The 22913-nt window shown below is 34.2% G+C and overlaps 1 protein-coding gene across 2 annotated transcripts in view; it reads left to right on the top strand.

The window, feature by feature from the left end:
• LOC124960664 (caspase-4-like) overlaps positions 1–21905 on the top strand; it is a 28617-nt gene extending 6712 nt beyond the window's left edge. For both annotated transcript variants that reach the window (XM_047519553.1, XM_047519554.1), the window contains exons 2-9: positions 2551–2805; positions 4367–4476; positions 5222–5395; positions 12239–12473; positions 16590–16733; positions 18135–18244; positions 19794–19890; positions 21811–21905. In XM_047519553.1, coding sequence (XP_047375509.1) covers positions 2551–2805; positions 4367–4476; positions 5222–5395; positions 12239–12473; positions 16590–16733; positions 18135–18244; positions 19794–19890; positions 21811–21812 — 1127 coding nt within the window. In that variant the 3' untranslated portion in view covers positions 21813–21905. The remainder of the gene's footprint in view (positions 1–2550; positions 2806–4366; positions 4477–5221; positions 5396–12238; positions 12474–16589; positions 16734–18134; positions 18245–19793; positions 19891–21810) is intronic.
• Positions 21906–22913: the final 1008 nt, after the last annotated feature.

Raw genomic sequence — 22913 nt, 5'->3', positions numbered from 1 at the left:
TCCTATTTTTATAAAAATTTCATTGCAATTTTTAAAGGCGTTGCATTGAGTCTTTAGATTACTTTAGGCATTATGACTATCTTAACAATATTAATTCTTCCAACTCGTGAACATGGGATATAATTCCATTTAATGTCTTATTTCATTTCTTTCATAACTGTTTTATAGTTTTCAATGCATGTTTTCATCTCCTTATTTAAATTTATTCCTATGTATTTTATTGATTTATTTCTGCAGCTATTTTGAGTAAAATTACCTCTTAATTTATTTTTCAGACATTTTGTTTTTAGTGGCCATAAGGGTTACTCATTTTTGTGTGTTGATTTTGCATCCTGAAACTTTACTGAATTCATTTATTTGTTCTAATAGATTTATGGTGGACTGTTTAGGGTTTTCTGTATATTAATTCATGTGTTCTACAAACAGGGGTACTATAACTTCCTCCTTTCCAATATTTTATTTCTTTCTCTTGCCCAATTGTTTCTGTTAGGATTTCTAGTATTGTGTTCAATAAAAGTAGCAGGAGTAGTATCTTTCCCCTGTTCCCAATCTTATTAAAAATCTTCAACTTTTGATTATTGAATATGATGTTGATGGCTTGTATTCTGGTCTTTATTCTTTTGTAAATCTCTAATTTATTGCTTGTCATGTAAGCAACGTACCCTATCATTGCCCTATGTGACATTCATTCAGTCAACATTTTGCTATACGTTGAGCACACAAATAAGCAAAACAGAAGCCCAGAACTCAAGCAGAGTGGATATTTCACACACTAACCCAAGAGTTTACAACTCTTCAAAGGTTCTACTGCAACACCTGTACTGTGTATTTCAAGACCAGTGATTTTCTGCCACCTCTTCTATGCAACATCAATAACCTCACCAGCTAGAATGTATGCATCTTTTCTGAGTCCCTGAAGTGTTTTATTTGTTTTCCCTTAAGTGACTTTTCACCAAGTACATGTAATGTCATTTGATAATTCAAAGTAGAGTTTCTGAATTCTAAAACCCTTGGTTTTTAATTCTTGTTCCCCGATTTAGCCTATATTCTTATCCCTTGACCTTGACCAATTACTTAACTAATTTCTCTCTGTTTGAGATGTAAGATATAGTAATATACCCTTTAGATAGATTTTATTATATTTTAGTGAGAAGATTTATGTCAAGCACTTGACATGATGTGGGCTTAATAAATTTTAACTATTGTTGCTGAAGCTATGTGATATTTAACTATAGAACATGGGATAAGAACATAATTTGAACAATGTGTGCATTTGGGGTAAAGTTATTATTTAAATTACATATATTTTAAAATTTATTTATCATTTTATTATGTAAAATAGGGAAATAATAACTAATCCATTCGTTTAGTGTGAGAATCCTGGTATCAACTGATATTTATAAACAATGTGGAGACTTAGAAATAATGCTGGTGTACAGTGGTTTGTTTCATATTCTTTTCATAACTAGTCATAACTAGTGCATAAAGTGTATTTTTTATTAAATTAATTGATATTATGAAACTTTTCTTCATGTTTTGCAGCTTCCCTATGCCTTTCTCATAATAATTACTCAATAAACATTTTTTAAAAATATAACTCAAGATAGTATGATTGATGTGGCTGGTACTTCTAGGTCAAAGTTCTTTACTTTAGATAATGTCATTTTGTGTCAAAGTTATCCTGACGTTTGGAAAGATTGGATAACTATATTTATAGAGTTAACTGAGAATTGATCAGGTATCCTGCCTTCCTATTTATAACCTGTCCAATTTATATTGGTAGTATGAAAATAAAAGTTTCATATATTACTTTGATATTTGTATCTTATTCATCTATAAAATTTCAAATTATAGTAAGCAATAGTGATACAGTAACCCAGTGCCAAATTACCACAATGGAAGATTTGTCATCATATTTTCAATTCTGAATTTTTATTGGGAATAAAATTTTAAAGAATTAGGAATTTAAGGGCGTTCCTTCATTTGTTCACTAATTCATATATTTAGTAAGCATATGAAGTCTTTTAAAACATTTTAGTCACAGAGATGTGGGTATAGGATCTGTATAAAATGATGTGCATTCTAAGATAGCACTTTAACCAAAGATAGAATACAGAGGAGAGGAGAGAGCCTACGGTCTAGTGGGAGTAATGAACTGCCTAGACAAGAGCATGGAGTTTCCTGGGATCACACATCCCAGGAAAAGCATCATCATCACCATAGACTGTAAGCAAGAGAACAAGAATACAAAAACAATGGATGATGAGGAAGTTAACATTTGACCCAAAGCCACATTTGGGAGAAAAGAAACTATTAAAAAACAAACAAACAAAAACACTCTAACACTAAGTGACAATGAATCATCACAGTCTGTTACAAATTTAAGGAGGTGAGAGTTATCCACAGGTATAATGAAAAGGTGAGCAGTTTGTTTGGGAGTTGGTGATTGAATTCTCAGCGGTATTTTATGTTACTAATGCTGTGTCTAAAGTGAGAGTAAAACTCTTAAAACTGGGCCTACAGTTGAAGGAATCTTTCTATTTCTGACAGAAAAAGATCAACGAAAAAAATTACTAAGGAGTTTGGAAATCGCAGGCAAAGAAGCCATCACTGAACTTTTGGATAATTTGGTGCAAAAAGATATGGTGAAATTAAAAGAAGAGGAAAAGAAAAAGTTTAATGATGCAAAACCTAAAGAGAAGGCCTGGGTCTTTGTGGACTGCCTGCTACAGAAGCCCCATGAGGCTGGTCAGTTGGTTGTCCAAAGTTTTCTTAATGTGGACACAAAGTCCAATGATACAGAAGGTAAGACTGAAATCTTGACAAAGGATATCTCAAAATTTCCAGAATTTTTCAAACCTTGGACCCATTCAGAGTCTCCATGATCCCCTATCATTCTATCATGAATGTAATTTTCACAAAAACATGCGATCCAGGTTCTAATTCGCTAAAAAGCTATCTTCATGTTTAAGCTGTTCATAGACATCATTAATTATTAGAAATATTATAGAAAGGGAAATCTATACCTACATTCTGTCCCCTTGTGAATTACGTAAAATTTTACAAGTTTCTCCACCTCTTCGGTCATCTCACTTAGCATCTGGTAAATGGGGATAATCGATAATCTCTACTTCTTTATATGACTTTGTAAGGTTAGGAACATAGTAATGCCAGACACATGATAACATTGAAAAAATTAGGTCTCATCCAAAGCCTTCTCCAGAAACTCCACACTCATTTAGCTTTAACTGCATATTTAACATTTCTTCTCAAATGTTCCACCGATTTCATAAAACTAACATATTTTAAAGACTTGCTCCCTAATTAAAACTGTTCCACTTCTTTCCTTTTCCATCTCAGTAGACAAAACTAGCATCTACCAGGATTTTCCCACTAGGATATACCTGATTTCTTATTCAATAAGTAACAGCAATAAGTGGAGTTCCTGACACATAGCAAATACCTAATTAATGTAAGATGAATAAACAAATGAAGGATAGGCATGTGACAAATATTAGTTATGATTATTATGTAAGTACCAAGATTTAGACTTTTCCAATGCTTACACATTTCTTTGAATTACATAATATGACTAGGAAAACCCCTTTGAAATGTCCAAAATTTCATAACTTTTCAAAAAACATTTTTTTCCCAAATTAAATAATGATAATTGTTAGAGTTCTAAAGTTCTGAGACACAAGTCACCAGTGACAGACTTGATTTTCCAGAGTTCAAACTATTTGTCCAGTATGGGACATTGTACCATCCAATATGGCAACCACTAGCCACATGTACACTGAATTGTAGCTAGTTATACATGTTGAAATTGTAATATTTTGAACATATTACACACTATTTTTAACATAGAAAACATACTATTAAAATTAATTTTCCCCATTTATTTTTACTTTTTTAACATAGATAGCAGAAAATTTTAAATTGCACATGCAATTCACATTATATATCCAATGGAACACACACTGATATTTTCTCAATATATTCTTGCTCAGAGATCACCAATGTCTACATGAATGAGTGAATACCATAAAGTAAAACCACTGGAATAATCATTGTTATTGCAGAATGTGGAAAGGTCAAATTTGACTTCAAAACTTGGAAGTGTTTTTCTCAGAATTATGAGAACCTGTTCTTGCTTTTTTTTTTTTTTTTTTTTTTTTGTGGTTCCACTTTCTCTATCAAAAACTTATCTCTTCTTCCCCTGTCATAATATACTCCGTATACCAGTGGTTAGATGTGAGTATAGTCTCTAGTTATTTAAAATTCTTAATTCTCTCAAACTTCTCACATGATAAATAGGGTCAAAGATGCAGAAATGAAAATTTATATAATGTAATGCATCCTGCAGCTCATTCAGGAACTAAGGCCGGAACAGTTGAACCAGTAGAATCAACTAATACCCTCAAGTTTTGTTCTCCTGAGGAATTCCAGAGATGGCATAATGAAAACCCTGAGAAGGTACTGTGATCTGTGCATGAAACAGAGGAGAAATAAGCAATTACTCTCACTAAGGGTATAAACACTAAGTTCAGGGAGGTGGGACAGTTACCTTTATTATAGATGCTTTGGAGCAAGGAGGAGATCACACTGCTTCAGTTAGAGTTCAGTTCTCTTTTAACTCCATGATAAAAGGCTTCTGACCCATACTGTTGATTTATTCACTTTCATATATTTTGGGGTTTTGAAATTTAAGCTGCACAGAGAGAATCAAAATATTTATGAAATAACATGACTGAGTAGTAATTATCTGTACTGTAATTGAGATGCCTAGATTTGAAGGATATTTTTAAAAAATCATTAATGTTTCCACAGGATTTTAAACTGGTGTGTTAAAGGCAGTGTCAAAATAATGCAGTTGCCAAATGGTATTTGTTTCATTCATTTTTTACTGGAGTCAACAACAAATACTTCTTGGATTTTATGAAATTTGATCAGAACCTTGAATACTAAGAAAGATTTACCAGGTGGAACAGAAAGAGGAGGAGAATGTAGGAATTATTCTAGTTTTCTTAATATTCTCGAGTAACCATTCTAGATGTGTCCTGATTCTGGCTCTAGGATCTTTGGAGAGGAAGACGGTTCCTTTTCTAGAAGTTAGGGGACAGGACACTTATATGAAACCTAATAAAGTAGTGCTTATGGGTGTATGGGCATTTAAAAGGGCTCAGCTAAATCAAATTTGTTGCATATCCATTTTGTATAGATCTATCCCATAAAGGAGAAAAGTAATCGCACTCGTCAGGCTCTCATTATATGCAATGTAGCGTTTAAGGATCTTTCTCTGAGGAGTGGGTCTGAACATGACATCATAGGAATGAAGGGGCTGCTGGAAAGCCTGGACTACACTGTGCATGTGAAAGAGAATCTTACAGCTGAGGTAAGAGCCCCTCACTCACCTCAAACTAATACACATTTAAGGTATACACTTCTACTAACAAATTAGCTCTATTGATAGACAAAAAGCTTAATTACTTTATGTTGTGTGTGATCAAAATGAAAGAATTAGGTTAAACATGTCTACTTCTTTCTATATTTATTTATTTATTGGTGCATAATGATTATACCTGTAAGTGGGATTTGTTGTGACATATTTGTACATGCACATAATTTGATCAATTTAATTCCCCATCATCTCCCTTTGCTCTACCCTCCTCTCAATACCTGTCTTATTGGTCTCTTTCTATTTCCATGAGATCCCGTTTCTTTCTTTTCTTTCTCTCCAGTTTGTACAAATGAAAGAAAACATAAAACCCCTGACTTTCTGAGTTGGCCTTACTTCACTTAACATAATGCTTTCTAGTCCCATACATTTTCATGTGAATTACATATTTTCATTCTTCATTATGGCTGTGTATATATACCACATTTTCTTTACCCATTTATCTATTGGTGGACACTTAGATTTGTACCATAATTTGACTAATTGTACCATAATTTGTGAATTGCGCTGGTATAAACATGAGTATGAATGTATCTATAAACTATGCTGACTTATTTTGGGTGAATAGCAAGGAGTGGTTTAGCTACATCTTGAGGTGGTTCCAATCCTAATCTTTTGAAGAACCTCCATACAGATATCTATTCCTACCAACAGTATATCAAAGTTCCCTTTGCCTCACATTCTCACTAGCGTTGTTATTTGTATGCTTGATGATGGTCATTCTAACATGAGTGAGATGAAATCTCAGTGCAACTTTTATTTGCATTAATTTGATTTCTAAAAATGTTTGACCTTTTTTCATATATTTGTTGGCCATTTGTATTTCTTCTTTTGAGAAATGCCTGTTTAGTTCATATGCCTATTTATCGATTGGGTTATTTGTAAGTTTTGGTTTAGTTTTAATTATTATGAGTTCTTTATATATTGTGAATAGAGATCCTATGTTGGAACAATGAATGATAAAGATTTTCTCTCAATCCCTAGGTTCTCTATTGATGCTGTTAAATGTTCACATTGCAGAAACTTTTAAATTTCATTCCATCCCATTTTTTAAATATTAAAAATTATTTTCTGAGCTTTAGGAATGAATCTTAATGAGAAAGTTATTGTCTGCATCTATGTGTTGGAGCGTTGCCCCTGTTTTCTTTTAGAAGTAGCAATATTTCCTGGTTCATTTTGAGTTAGCTTTTATGCCGGGTGAAAGATAGGGATCTAGTTTCATTCTTTTACATGTGGATATCCAGTTTTCTCACCACCATTTGTTAAAAAGGCTATATTTTCTCCAACATATTTTTTTATGCCTTTGTCAAGGATTAGACGACTGTCTCTGTTTGGGTTTATCTCTTGGTCTTCTATTCTATCCTATTGCTATATATTTCTGTTTTTATACCTGTACTGTTGTTTAATTATGACACATCTATAATTTGAAATGTATAATTTGAAATTGGGTATTGCGATGATTCTAGTGTTGCTTCTTTTGTTCAGTGTTGTATTGACTATTCTAGGTTTATTATTCTCCCATGTGAATTTAAGGAGCATTTTTCTAGTTCTGTAAAGAATTTTCATTGGTATTTTAATGGGAATTGCATTGAATCTTCAGATCACTTTTAGTAATATAGCCATTCTACCAATATTAATTCTATTCTTCAACACAGCATGTCTTTTCATCTTCTAGTATATTCTTCAATTTTTTTTCAGTGTTCTGTAATTTTTACTGTAGAGATTTTCCATATTCTTGTTTAGATTTATTGTTAGGTATTTTTTGAGATTATCGTGATAGGTATTAATTTTCTTATTTCTTTCTCAGCAAATTCACTCTTGGATTACAGAAAAGTTTCTTATTTTGTATGCTAATTTTATATTCTACTAGTTTACTGATTTTTTTTTTTTACCAGCTCTAGAAGACTTTTGGTGAATCTTTTAGGATCTTCTAATTATTGAAGCATGTAATTTGCAAACCAGTAATATTTTATTTTTTCCTTTCTTATTTGTAATTTTTTAATTTATTTTTCTTGCCTACTTGCCCTGGATAGAATTTCAATTACTGTACTGAATAAGAGTGGTGAGAGTTAATAATCTTGGCTTTTTCAGATTTTAGAGAAAATGCTTTTAGATTGCCCCCATTCACTATAATGTTGGCTTTGGGCTTATTGTATAGAGCCCATATAATGCTATGTAAGTTACTTTGGTCCATAGTTTCTATAATGTTTTGTCATGAATAAATGCTGAATTTTTTTGAAGGTTTTCTCTGTGTCTATTCTATTTTGTGATGAATTACAATTTATTGATTTGCATATGTCAAACCACCCTTGTGTCCTTGGAATGAAGCCAACTTGGTCATGATGTACAATCTTTTTAATGTGTTTTGAATATGATTTACCAATATTTTATTAAGGATTTTTCATCTGTGTTTAAGAGGCATATTGGTCTGTAATTTCCTTGCCTTGATAGATCCTTACCTGGTTTAGGTATTAGAGTGATACTGGTTTCATAGAATGAGCATGGTTCACCTGTTTTCATTTCATAATAGAATTTGAGGAGCATTGGCCTTAATTTTTCTATAATTAGCTGGTAGAGTTCAGATGGGAATCCATCTGGTTCTGAACTTTTCTTTGTTGGAAGGCTTCTTATTTCTCATTCATTCGCATTGCTTCCTCTAGGTCTATTTAGTTTTTTTTTTTTTCCTTCTTGGTTCAATTTTGGTAGTTCATATATGTCTAGAACTTTATCCATTTTCTCTTGATTTTTCTGTTTATTGAAATACAAATGTTTGATGTGGTTCCTATCACGTCTCTGGATTTCAGTGACATTAAGAGATCACAACTATTATCTTTTCAAAGAACCACATCTTTGTTCTGCTGATTCTTTGTATTTTTATTCTCTACTTCATCAGTTTTGCTTCTGATCTTTATTATTTCCTTCTTGGTTGTGCAATTGATTTTTCCAGTTTTCTAACACCTTGAGCTGATTTTTTAACATAGGCGTTCATAACTACGAACTTTATTCATAGAACTGCCTTTGTAGTGTGAAAGAAGTTTTGGCATATTTGTTTCTCTATTCTTCTTTGATTCTAAAAATATTTCAGTTTCTTCTGACTTTCTTGATGACCCATTCATCATTAAAATGTGTTTTGATCTATCTCCATGTGTTCATATGGTTTCTATAGTTTTTCTTATGTTGGTTTTTAATATCATTCCATTATGATCTGTTAAAATTCAAGGAATTATATCAATCCATTTTATTTGCTAAGTCTTGTTTTATAGCTTAAACTGTGGACTATTTTGGAAAAGAGTTCCAAAATAATATCTGAGAAGAAAGTAAATTCAGCTATTGTTGAATCAATTGTTCTGTAGATGTCTGTTAATTCTATTTGATTTATAATGTATTTTAGATCTTTGCTCATTTTATAACTGATGACCCATCTATTGGTAAGAGATGTATTGAAATTATCAAGTTTTATTCTACTGGGATCTATCTCAACCTTTATGTTGAACAGAGTTTGGTTTATGCAATTAGGTATTTCAAAGTTTGGGGCATAACTCTTTATATCATTATATCCTCTTGTTGAACTGCTCTATTTACAAGTTTGTAGTGACTTTCATTTGTCTCTTCAGATTTATTTAGGTGTCAAGTCTATTTTGCCAGGTATGAGAGTAATTAAATTCTGTTTGCTTTCAGGTTTAAAATATATGGAATATAATTTTCCATACTCTCACTTTCAACCTGTTAATGTATTTGCTTATGAGTTGTGTTTCTTGTAGGCTATATATAATTTGTTCTTTTTTAAAATCCAATCTTCCAATTTATGTCTTTTAAATGAAGAGTTGAAATCATTAACATTCAGTGTTATTATAGAGAGGCATTTATTTTTATTATTTTTTACCATCTTGACTTATTTCTAATGTCTGATTCAAACCTGGTTATTTGCCTACTTAGTCTTTTTTTTTTTAATCTTTTAATAAGATTTATTCTTTCGTGAACTTTGTTAGTTGTTATTACAATCTACTTCTGTGTGTAGGATTTTTTAAAGTATCTTTTTGCAATGTTGTCTTACCAGTTATGAATTTCTTTAGTGAGTCATTATCCCTTTACAATGTGCTCTGAGTTGAGCAGTATATCTTGACTTCAGAACATCCGATCAGCATAATGATTCTAAGTTCAACCACCACTACAGCTTTGAGAGGAAAACGTAACTGCCAGTAACAGTGATAGCATAATAGCAAGCCATATATCAACATATGCTTAAAGAACTAATTACCAATAATCTATACAACTCCATTAAGCAATGAAGAAAGTAGGTAAGAAGTAATATAGAATAAACTGAAAGATTAAATATTAATGGTAGTATACTTAATATTAAGTTGTATTCAAAGAAGCGACAAAAAAGAGAAAGAAAAAATGGTGGAGGATGTAAGTGAGACAGAATTTAAAATGAGGATATAAAAAAGGGTGACAGAGAAGGGAATGGAATGAAGAAAGAAGAAAGGAGTTATTGAGAAAGAATTCAATTAATTGACAAAATAAGTAAAATTAGATATAAATTTGAAAAAGAAACTGATAATGAGGGAAAACTCTAGAAATCACTTTGTAATCATAAAAAAAGGGGTTTCTTCTTGCTGAGGTTTTAAAAAAGGAGACATTTATTTCTAGCATTTCAATTTTAGAATTTTCCAGCTATGAGGATGTTTATGTGACACATTTATCATACTATTTGTTAGTTCTCAGCTCTTTCCCATCCTGGCTAAACTTGATAGGGACATGTATATTCTAAGCTCCACCCACTCCTTAGCTAGAAACATGTATTTGGGGAGTGTGAACTTGTTTGGAGCAGAATTCACTTCAATATGATTGTGTTCTTGCAACTGGGGATGGGACTGCAACTCTGGCCGGCGCTACCTTGCAGGCCTCTCACCAGGGAGCCTGTGGAACAATCTAGATTGTGCTGCACCCCTTGTTCTGAGAATTTGTCTCTGTGCTGGGAAGAGGTGTGTGGAAGTCCCCAGGTCATGTTATCAGATTCTCCAGACCCTTGTGGGCATAGGAGATGTACTGGGGCTGGTAGCAGGACACTGCTGGCCACCACTTTCTGCCCAACCCTGTTTCTATCCTTCTAGGACTTGCTCCTTATCACAGAGTTCAGATCACCAATTGGAAATGAAAGTGCCCCTCATACTTCTCCATTCTGCAGCCAGTCAACCAGCAGCTGCAGCCTCTGTCACCACCCAGAGCCTCCTCCAGGTCCATGCAGCAGTCTCAATCCTCTGCCCAGACTAACCCACAGCATGGATTCCACTGCTCCAATGTAAAGCAAAGCACAAGTAGCCACTGGGTTCTGGGCACTCCAAAAGAAAGCATACTAAGATCAAGACAAAACAGAATGTAAAGAATAGAGTGTAAACAACAAAGGAAAACTGCACAGATTTCTAATTTCCTGCAAGAAGTCTAAACAGTCTTTCTAAGATCCTACCACTTCCCCACTTAAACTAACTCTGCTGAGAAGTCCTGATTCTCTCCTGCGCCAGTTCATTTTGCAGTATCTGAATTCATTTTGTTTTGTTTTTATTTTCTGATCATTTTGTGAATTTTCTAGATTGGGGCCTGATTTTCTAAAACTTACTGGGAGTTTCCCTCCTCACCTTATCCACTGTGTACCTAGTGCTGCTGCAGGTTATTCCTTTTATTAATTCCCTTTCTATCCTAAACACTTATGCTTCTGATGTTTATTTGGTTGCTAATTCTCTGAGTTGCCATCAAGCACTTTCCCAACGTGCAGACTCAGAACTGTTGCTCTTATTCATTCTCAGAACAGCTACCATACACGTGGATTCCATTAGTTTACCATTTCCCAAGATCTCTGTAACTCTTTTGAACTTCAAGTATCCTTAATCACATGTATCTAGACAAAAATGTTTAGCATGGGTCCTGACCCCAATTATTAACTAATTCATAACTTGAATACTTGGGATTTAACCCCACAAATTAAAGAGTAATGAATGTTAAGTAGGAGTGCAGTCATAAAACAGGTACCTTATTTGGTGCCAGGGACTTTTCCTGCCACTGGTGAGAGGTCTGTAAATGAGATGAAAAATAACCCAGCTTGTATTGATCTAAGTTAGAGTAGAGATGAACAATCAAAGTAGATTCTAAAATAAATAAGGAATTCATGTACGTGTAAGTGACCAGAAAATAAAAATTATGTGAAAAACAATAACAACAAAAAGTAAAAAGAAAGATGGGAGGGAATTGCCTTCCAAAGAGAGGGAGGCACAAGTGAAGGGCTAAACTGAGAATCTGATATGGGGGAGAGACCAGCAAGACCAGCAAGACCAGAAAGGGCAAGGAATATAGCCGGAGAGTGGAGTACAATCAAGTCAGAAGCTTCTTTATATTTTATTTTAAGCTTATAGGAAGGGGTTCAGAAGGAAAGTGGTATGGTGTATTTAAAACATAAGACTCCAGTTAGTTAAGGAAAGAAAAGATAGAGGGAGAAGGAAGAAGTAATGTGAGTAACATAAATGAATATGTAATATATTAATATAATAATGAATATGTAATGTATTAAAAGGACAGTTTATAGTATATCAGCAAGAACTGAAAGTTTGAACCTACTGTCCCAGTTAAGAAAGAACAATAAAATAACTATCACTATTGCGTAACCACTATATAAAAGTAGGATGATAAACACTTTACATGTGTTTCCTTGAATGCTTATAATGAATCTAGGAGGTGAGATAAATTTTAATATTTGTCTCATTAAATTAAGAAATTGGCCTTTTCCAGGATATGAAGTCAGAGTTGAAGAAATTTGCTGACTTACCACAGCACAAGTTCTCCGACAGTATGTTCCTGGTTCTTATGTCTCACGGCACCCTTCATGGAATCTGTGGAATTATGCACAGTGAGAAAAATGAAGATGTGCTGCCTTATGACAACATCTTCCAGATATTCAACAACCGCAACTGTGTCTCTCTTAAAGACAAACCCAAGGTCATCATTGTGCAGGCCTGCAGAGGTGGTGAGTTCTGAGATGGAAAATAAAATAATTATGAAGTTGTGCAGAAGGCTATGATGGATGTTTCGTATCGAAGGACACAATCACAGGCCTTATCTACTGCACACAAACTAAATTTAATTATTAGAAAATTCCATTTACAGTGGTATTATGAGAATTTTTCTTGTCAGTTAAGAAATTTTTTTCACTTTTTTTTCTTGTTATTGGTTCTTTTAGTTATATATAACAGGATTCATACTGACGTAATTATAAAAGCGTGGAATATAATTTGTTCTAATTCAGTGAAGAAATTTTTATGTAATTTTAATTCAGTATAAGTGGTAAAAGAGATTTCCAGAATTCCTAAGTTTGTTAATCATAAATATTAAAAACCTGGAAAAGAATCATTTTAGTGAAATGTACTTGAAAGTCAGGAAATTCTGAAATACAATAATGGTGGATGATTTCAATGACCCACTCTCACCAATAGGTAGCTCTTCCAGGCACAAACCGCCCCCACAAAAAGAAAAATTAAAAAACAAGGAAACATCACCACATTATATATTAAATGGACTTGGCAATCATCTACAGAATATTTCATCCAACATTGAAAGAACATATTCTTTCTAGGAGTGCATGGAACTATTTTCAAAATATACCATTTCTTAGGTCATAAGCAATATATTTCAGATTAAGAAAAAAGTAAAATAATTTCTTGCATCTTATCACATTACAGTGAAATGAGACTAGAAATCAACAGCAAGAGAAACTAAAGAAATTATACAAACACATGGAGATTTTGAATGAACAGTGTGTTAGTTATTGAAGAAATCAGGGGTGGGAAATGTAAAAATTTCTAGAACCAAATGAAAATGGAAATACAACCTGCCAGAACCTATAGGACACAGCAAAAGCAGTACTAAGAGGGAAGTTTATAGCAAAGAGTGCCTACATGGAAAAACAAACAAACACATTTCAAATAACTAACAGTCATACCTCTCAAGGGTTTAAAAAAATAAGAAATCAAACCAAATTTAGTAGAAGGAGATAAATGATAAAGATCAGAAGAGAAAAAAATGAAATAAAGACTAAGAAAATAGTGCAAAGGATCAAAAAAACAAAGAGTTGTTTCTTTAAAAGATAAACAAACTTAACAAAATTTTAACCCCAAAAAGACAAGATTCAACTAAATAAAACTAAACATGAAAAAGGAGACAACAGATATCACTAAATATGAAGGATAATTGGGGAATATTTTAAAACATATGCCAATAAATTAGATAATCTGGAAGAAATGGGCCATTTCTAGTCACATATGATTTGATAAAACAGAATCAAGTGGGTATAAAAACCTAAATGATTCATTATGAGTAGTGAGGATAAAGCAATAATAAAAAGACTTCCAACAAAGAAAGGCCCAGGACTAGATGGATTCATTGCTCAGTTCTATCAGATTTTAAACAAGAATTAATACCAAGGATACTCAAAATTTATTCCATAAAATATTAAGGGATGTTGAACACTTTTTCATATATTTATTAATCACCTTTATGTTGTCTTCTGTACAGTGTCTGTCCAGTTCTGTGGCCCAATTATTGATTGATTGGATTCTTTATATTTTTGTTGTAAAGTTTTGTAAGTTCTTTATAAATTTTGGAGATAAGTGCTCTATCTGAAGTGCACATGGAAAAGATTTTCTCCCACTCTGTAGGCTCTCTCTTCATATTCTTGATTGTATCCTTTGCTGAGAAAAAGCTTTCTGGTTTGAGTCCATTCCATTTATTGATTCTTGCTTTGATTTCTTGTGCTTTGGGAGTCTTGTTGAGGAAGTCTGATCCTAAACCAACATGATGAAGATTCGGGCCTACTTTGTCTTCTATTAGGTGCAGAGTCTCTGGTCTAATTCCTAAGTCCTTGATCCATTCTGAGTTGAGTTTTGTGCAGGGTGAGAAATAAAGATTTAATTTAATTTTACTGCATATGGATTTCCGGTTTGCCAGCACCATTTGTTGAACAGGCTATCTTTTCTCCATTGTATGTTTTTGGCTCTTTTGTCTAGTATGAGGTGACTGTGTTTATGTGGTTTTGTCTCTGTGTCTTCTATTCTGTACCATTGGTCTGCCTGACAGACACTTTACAGAAGAAGACATACAGGCAACTAATAAGTATATGAAAAAGTGTTCAACATCTCTAGTAATTAGAGAAATGCAAATTAAAACAACTCTAAGATTTCATCTTACTCCAATTAGAATGGCTATTATCAAGAACACAAACAATAATGGATGTTGGCATGGATGTGGGGAAAAAGGCACACTTGTACATTGCTGGTGGAGTTGCAAAATGGTGCAGCCACTCTGGAAAGCAATGTAGAGAATTCTCAGAAAACTTGGAATGGACCCACATTTTGACGCAGTTATCCCACTTCTCAGTTTATACCCAGAGGACTTAAAATCAGCATACTACAGTAACGCAGTCACATCAATGTTTATTGCAGCTCAATTCACAATAGCTAGATTGTGGAACCAACCTAGATGCCCTTCAACAGATGCTGTGGTATACATATGCAATGAATATTATTCAGTCATAAAGAAGAATAACATTATGGCATTTGCAAATAAATGGATGAAATTGGAGAATATAATGCTAAGTGAAATAAGCCAATCTCAAAAATCCAAAGACTGAATGTTTTCCCTGATAAGTGGAGAATGATATATAATCGGGGGGTGGGGGGGGTGGATAGGGAGTGAGAGAAGAATGGAGGAACTTTGGATTATATAGAAGGAAAGGAGAGGTGGGGTTTGAAAAATGGTGGAATGAGACAGACATCATTACCCTATGCACATGTATGATTACATGAATGGTATGAATCTACATTGTGTACAACTATGGAAATAAATTATGTATGCCATGTGTACAGTGAATCAAAATGCAGTCTGTAAAAATTAAAAAATAAATGAAATTTAAAAAAATAAAGAGAAGGAACCCTTTAAAACTCATTTTATGAAGCCAGTATTACCCTGCTAATAAAACCTGATAAGAACACAGCAACAAAGAAAACTATAGATGACTATCCCTGATAAGCATTGATGCATAACTCCCCAATAAAATAGTGCAAATAAAACAACACATTAAAAAGATCATGCATGATGATCAAGTTAAATCATTCCAGGGATTCAGGGATGGTTCAATATATACAAATTAGTAATTATTATAAAGCACATCGATCAAATCCAGGATAAAATCACATGATCATCTCAATTGATGCAGTAAAAGCCTTTGATAAAATTCACCATAACTTCCTGATAAAATACCTGAACAAATTAAATATAGAAAAATTATACCTCAACGTAATGAATGCTATGACAGATCCATGGCCAACATCATACAGAATTGAGGAAACCCTAAAGTATTTCCTCTAAGATTAGGAACAAGAAGAGGATGTCCACTCTCACCACTCTTACTCAATATAGTACTATAAATTATAGCTAGAGAAATTAGGTAAGAGAAAGAAATAAAAGGGATGCAAAGTAGAAAGGAGAAAGTCAAATTATCCCTGTTAGCAGATAATATGATTCCATAATTAGAAAACCTTCAAGACTTCACAAATAATGATAAATTCAGTAAGGTAGCAGAATACAAAATCAACATACAAAAATAAGTTTCTTATACAAAAATAAGAACTTGCTGGGAAGGAAATCAGGAAAGCAATTGCATTCACAATACCTCAAAAGAAATGAAATATCTAGGAATAAACCCAGAATAAGGTAAAATGCCCCTAGTATGAAAATTATAAAACACTGAAAAAGAAATTGGAGAAGACACTAGAAGTTTGAAAAATCTTCCCATATTCCTGAATTGGGAGGATTAATACTGTTAAAATGGCAACATTACCCTGAATAATCTATAGATTCAAAGAAACCTCCACCAAAATACTATTGCTATTGTTGGGTGTGGTGGTGTGTCTATAATTTCAGAGACTTAGGATCCTGAGGTAGGAGGATTGTAAGTTCAAGGCCAGTCTCAGCAACTTAGTGAGGACCTAAGCAATATTGTCAGACCCTGTCTTAAAATAGGAAATAAAAAGATCATGCTGAGCAGGGCACAGAAGTGTAGAAAGTTAATGAGTTGATGTCTCTACAGTAAACAAAGGCGAAATATGGGTTGGAGACTCTCCAGCAGCCGCGGAAGACAGCTCTTTGGGCTCTCCTATGAACCTGGTTGAAGATGGTGTTCATAAGACCCACGTGGAGAAGGACTTCATTGCTTTCTACTCATCAACCCCACGTATGTCTTTCAGTTACAGACATTTATGGTCCTAAAGCCACTTTTCAAGGATTCTAGAAAATCAAGATAGGCCCTGTGCAGCAAAGTTTGAATGCTTTTGATATATTTTACATAAATGTTATCTGTTCTAGAGGGACAGAGATCCTTAGCTTCAACACTTTAAAAAAATGTTTATTTTCAATATTATACTTTACAATCAAAGTTAAGCCAAAATATTAAAGTAACCCAATACAAGGAATCCCCTTAACTACACACCATTTAAACACAAATGATTGATTCGGTTTTCTACTAAATCAACTTAACATTTTTTAGTGGGGATTTTATGAGCCCCGGGACTGACCTTCCCCCTCATGTGATCAGCTCCAAGTCATTTTCTCCATATTTCCCCATTTGATTCTCCATGTAGTGATGCCATTACATGCTCCAATAGGAATGTGAATATCCTTTTAAGAGTAGAAAATTTCATGGGGAGGCTCATTCAATCTAATAATAGGTAACAGCAGTTAGTACTTCCACTCCAGATAAACACTTTTAGGAGCCTTACATTCACTCTCCCTGAATTGCAAATAATACTTACTTCTAAAATAATTTCACTGATGCAAAATTGGCATGAAAAAAACACTGTGTATATTTAATATATAGAACTTAATGAATTTGGAGATAAAAAGAAACATCACCACAATCTATGACATAAACTTCCCTTCTCTATTTATTTTAATATTCTCTGTGTGTGTGTGTGTGTGTGTGTGTGTGTGTGTGTGAGTTAGTGACAGAGAGAGAGAGAGAGACACCCAACATATGGCTTACCCTCTCAGCTTTATCTTAAGCATATAACATAATGCTATTAATAATTGCCATCATGCTGTACAGTAAATCTCTATGATTTATTCATCTTTTATAAGTGACATGTGGTGTGTTATCTATTTTTGCTTATTATATTATGAGAGACAGCCTAGTATAATCTGTGGACAGCCTTGGAACCAGGTGACCATCTTTTGTCACTTACTCAGCGTGTGAACTTGAGGAAGTTCTTCCATCTTTCTGAGCGCCTCCTTAGCCACTATAAAGCAGAATAATCCTGGTGACCTAGCAAGCCCTTTTTTTGAAGCTAAGTGAATGAACAGAAGGCACATTGTAGATAGCTCCAAGAGCTACAGTGCCATTAGTATGCAACCTCTTTCCATTCTGAGAGTTCAACCTCTGCCAGGTTTTAGATTTCCTCTCTGTACCAAATAAGTCAATGTGGGATGATAAATGCTTTCCCTAAACCTGTGAAGGTGATTCCTAAGTTATGCTTTAAAAAGAAAAAAAAAATCTACAAAAAACAAAAAAACTAGAACAGAGAATATAGTGAAAGACCACAGACCAAGGCATAACATCGTAACACCTGAGTCTCCACAGATAATATGTCCTGGAGACATGAAATCAGGGGCTCTCCTTTCATCAGAGAACTCATCAAATGCTTCCAGAAGTATTCCTGCTGCGATCACCTAGAGGAACTATTTCTGAAGGTAAGCTTCTCTTTCCTTTCCAAATCATTGATTAATTTGCTCATAAAGAATGCATTGTTATTCACCTTTCACATGTCAATGACATACTTTGTCAGGCAAGAAAAAGTACCTGTTTTCTGTCATTCAGGTATTTAAAATCAGGTTTGGAAAAAGCAACCAATATGCTACAGTGGGAGATCAAAGTACAAGAAAATGACATAGAATCTAAGCTTTATGTTATGGGATAGAAAGCTATGAGTTCTTATAGTGCAGAGAATAGAAAGTATTTGACAATAACTTTTCATTGTTTCATTTATTAAACAAATCCATATTGGGTGGTCTACAAGGAATGGGTTCTATCCTCCTGATGTTTAGGTAAATGAGACCTATGTGTGGGCATAAGACCATCCAGGACTTACATTGTTGTCAGACATATAGGTACTAAACACGTAGGTCAAGAAAGAAATATGTGATTACAGATTATGATGATATCCATGAAGCGAAAGACCTAGAAAGACCTAAATATTGGAAGAAAATAAATGCACTCTTTAAATGGAATGATCAAGGAAAGGAGACTTAACAATCCTTCCTTGATTTGAGAGAATCCTTATTCACCCTTGTGAATTATTTTTCTTTATAATATTTACCACCATCCACTCAGTATACATTTTATTTATGTGTTTGTGGGTTTTTTTAACCTGTTATTTTCTCACTAAAATGAAAGCTTCATGAAGGCAAGAATTTGTTGAACATTTCAACATACACCAAGCAGACATTCAAATAATATTAATTGACTAAACAGACGTATGGATGAATGAATACTCCCTTTTTTTTACAAAGGAGAGACTGGTATTAAGAACACAGGAAACTGTGGTTGTTTTAAAATTTAACACTGAAGAGGACAGTAATACTTCCCTGGGAAAAGAGATGTACCTATGATAGGTTAGAGAATATTCTCTTGTAACAAGACAGGGTTTCTGTGACTAAGAACCTAGAAATTTAAAAGACCTGTTGGATGAATAGAAATTAAACATAGTACCGTCAGGATGCTCCTACAAAAAGACCAAAAATAGTGTGTTTAGTGTAAGCCTCTCAGTGATAAGTCCAGGGCAAGACTTCAGAGGTCAGCTTGTTGTGGAGTGGAAATGAAAGCTGTTCTCTATTCAACTTTTGAAGAAAATCCTATGAATCAATTCTTCTTGAATTGAGGAGTCACCATGAGTGGGGGTTAAAGATAGGGACTCTTCCAAATCCAATTCTCATTAACAGACCCCCCCAGAATAATTAATCATGAGGTTTATAATTGACAAATGGAAAAGAGCAAAAATGTTGATGGAAAGGGCTTGGATCAGGCAGTTATTTCTTTTTTTAAGTAAAGACTACAGTCCTAGATGGGTTGTCAATTCTGAAAGGCAGGGTAGAAGTGGCAGGGAGTTAGAATATCCATGGGTTTGGTCCCATTAGCTCCAGGAGTGCCCTTTCCACTCCTGGAATTTTCTGGTTTATGGTGCAGAATGTTTTCTGTGTGCTTATAAGGTTTATCTCATCTAGAGCCTGTTTCTGGTTTTAGGTAAGAAGTTCTTTTGATAAACCAGGTGTTCGAGCCCAGATGCCCACTGTTGAGAGAGCAACCTTGACGAAACGTTTCTACCTTTTTCCTGGCTATTGTAAGTCCTGAATAGGAGGTGAAATAACTAGGAGGGTCATATTGGTGGTGAGGTTCAGTAACCAATTGATGCTTCAATGATCAATCTAGTGTTTTTTGTTGACATAGATGGTGATAATATGCTAGTTTTTATTCTCCCTGTAGGCATCTATGTTCCCTTCCTCTACACAACCAACAGAGCAGTCAATCAGTCAAGGAGGCAAAACCAAGGCAGAAAGTGTTAAACAATGGAAGATCCTGGGTAGCAATTATTGAAATAAAAACGTACTCATACTTAAACTGTTACATATTCATTTCTCTCTGTGAGCCCTCCCTTTCCCTCCTTCTCTCTTGAACTCTCTCATATACAGATGCGCGCACACACACACACACACACACACACACTCTCTGTGTTGCCAAATGTTATATTGGACCCTGAAAATAAACAGAAAACAGAGGAGGGAGCTGGATATGGAGGAAGCAGCTCTTTGGTCCACTGAGTGCAATATTACATTACTTGCATTGGGCTACTACCAACAAATAATATAAAATAAATCCTGGAAATGTAATTCCAGTCACTCAGGAGACTAAGGCAGGGGGATCATAAGTTTGAGGTCAACCTTGACAATTTAGCAAGACCCTGTCTCAAAATAAAAACATTTTAAAAACAAAAAACACTGGGTGTGGATGTTGCTCAGTGATAAAGCACTCTTGGGTCTAATCCTCATTTCTGAAAAACAAAAAATATAAAAAGTAAACAACAACAACAACATACATCTTGGACTTTGTGTGCTCTGCGTGCTCTGGTTCTTCTGCTTTTCTCACACTGTAGATAACAGATCACTCACAGTATAATTCAGATCCTCAATTACTGCTCAGTAATTCCTTCAGATTTCTTAATATTTTTTGATTAAAATATTTTAGAGCAAATAAATGAATTTAGACCTAATGATTACTTCATTCACTCATACCAGCTTTGTATCACACCATATCACATTATTGAGCTCCCTCTTAGAAACACATTTTAAATTACATCTTATTTTAAAATTTATTTCAACAATGAAAATATGTATTGACTTCATCTTTTATCCCTGCTTTCTGACACTTTAGTCATAAAACTGCATGGGTATTTCAAAGCAGGCTTTATTATCTAATTCATCCAATAGGACCACACTTGGGAACCTGATTATTTTTTGACTAATATTTGTCGACACTGTCAGGTTCTGTTATAGATGCTTAGAACATACTAGGGAAAAAAAGTGAATGGAAGATTTGCCCTCAAAGAATTAATATTCTAATAAGTAGTATTGGGTTCTAAATATGCAAACATGTAAATTTGCCAAAGTCACAGAAAGATAAGAGTTAAATAGAAAAATAAAGGAGCAAAGGAGGACAACAAGAGGTAGATGTTGTACTGCTATAGATAGGTTATTCAGGAAAGCCTTCTTTGAAATCATGAAATCAAAACAAAGAATGGACAAAGTGAGGACATAAACCTGTGATTCTTAGGCAGGAAAGGGGTCTCACCCAGGACAAAGCAAGGACAAATGCCCTAGTGCAGAGATGGGGATTAGTACGTTTCAGAGCAGGGAGCTGGTGTAGCTAGAGAAGAAAGAGGGTGGGGAAAATGGCAGAGGCAGATTCAGAGGAATGGGGATGAGCCTGAGCACAAAGCCTTTGGTGATCCCACAGCAAATATTATATTTTTTTTGTCCTGAGTGAGAAAGAAAACCCTTCAAGTGCTTTTGAACAGAGAAGTGATATAACTTAGGTTTTACAAAGTTCACTTTAAGTGCCATTTCTTGAATAGAGTACAGAGGACACAGGTGGATGTCAAGGGCATCAACAAGCACATGGGAGAGAAAGGAAGAGTCAAGATGAGAGCGGAACAAAGGGTGTATGGGATAACCTCTTGACCTTCTCTCCTTTATTTCTTCTGCAGGAAACCACAGGCAGCCCAGCCTTCCTTTATCAACTCTAAGAAACACTTTTGTACATGTATTTAAGCCTTTGTATTTCATTAAAAATGAAAACAAATAACAGTGTCTTTTGGTATTCCTTAATAGATAATAGGATCTTGATTAACATGGTGAGTGTCTGAAAATGAAATGAGAAAAGCTGACTGGATTTTTTTTAACTTATGGCTCATATAGTATTTGTACCTCACTGAGGAAAGAGAACCAGCTGTGACTCAACTCGAGCAGCAGGGTGAAGGAGATGGTGCCTGAAACTATGATGAAGCCCCATGGCCTAATTATTTTACACATAGGTTCCACCTCTTAAAAATTCTACCATCTCAATACCACCACACTGGGAAACAAACTTCAAGTGCTTGTGTTTTGGGGGACATGCTAAAAAGGTATTCAAACCATAACAGTCAGTTATTAATTAATGAATACTGATTTTCAGTTTTACAAGATGAAAAAAAAAATTCTAGTGTTCAATAGTGATGATTGTGGCACAGTATTATGAATGTGTCCGATGTCACTGGACTGAACACATAAAAATGGCCAAGTTGGTAAATTTGGTGTTACAGAGTTTTTGCACAATGAAGGCAATGAAAACCAAAGTGATGGCATGATTGGGGGTGAGAAAAAACTTAACACCATAAACTTAATCCAATCAATAAATGGGCTAAGGATCTGAAAAAATATATCACCAAAGAAGAAATACAACTTATCAACAAATACATGAAAAAATGCTCAACATCTCTAGCAATTAGAGAAATGCAAATCAAAACACTGAGATTTCATCTCACTCCAGTCAGAATGGCAATTATCAAGAATAAAAGCAAGAATAAATGTTGGTAAGTATATGGGGAAAAAGGTACACTCATACATTGTTGGTGGGGTTGCAAATTGGTATCACCACTATGGAAAGCAGTATGGAGATTCCTCAGAAAACTTGGAATGGAACCATCATTTTTCCAGTTATTCCACTCCTCAGTTTATACCCAAAGGACTTAAAATCAGCATACTACAGTGACATAGCCAAATCAATGTTTATAGCAACTCAACTGGCAATATCTAAATTATGGAACCAACC

This window comes from Sciurus carolinensis, chromosome 11 (genome assembly GCF_902686445.1).
Source record: "Sciurus carolinensis chromosome 11, mSciCar1.2, whole genome shotgun sequence".
Lineage (NCBI taxonomy): Eukaryota > Metazoa > Chordata > Mammalia > Rodentia > Sciuridae > Sciurus > Sciurus carolinensis.
Note: the sequence above shows the minus strand (reverse complement) of the source record. Positions and strands in the feature narration are given on the sequence as shown.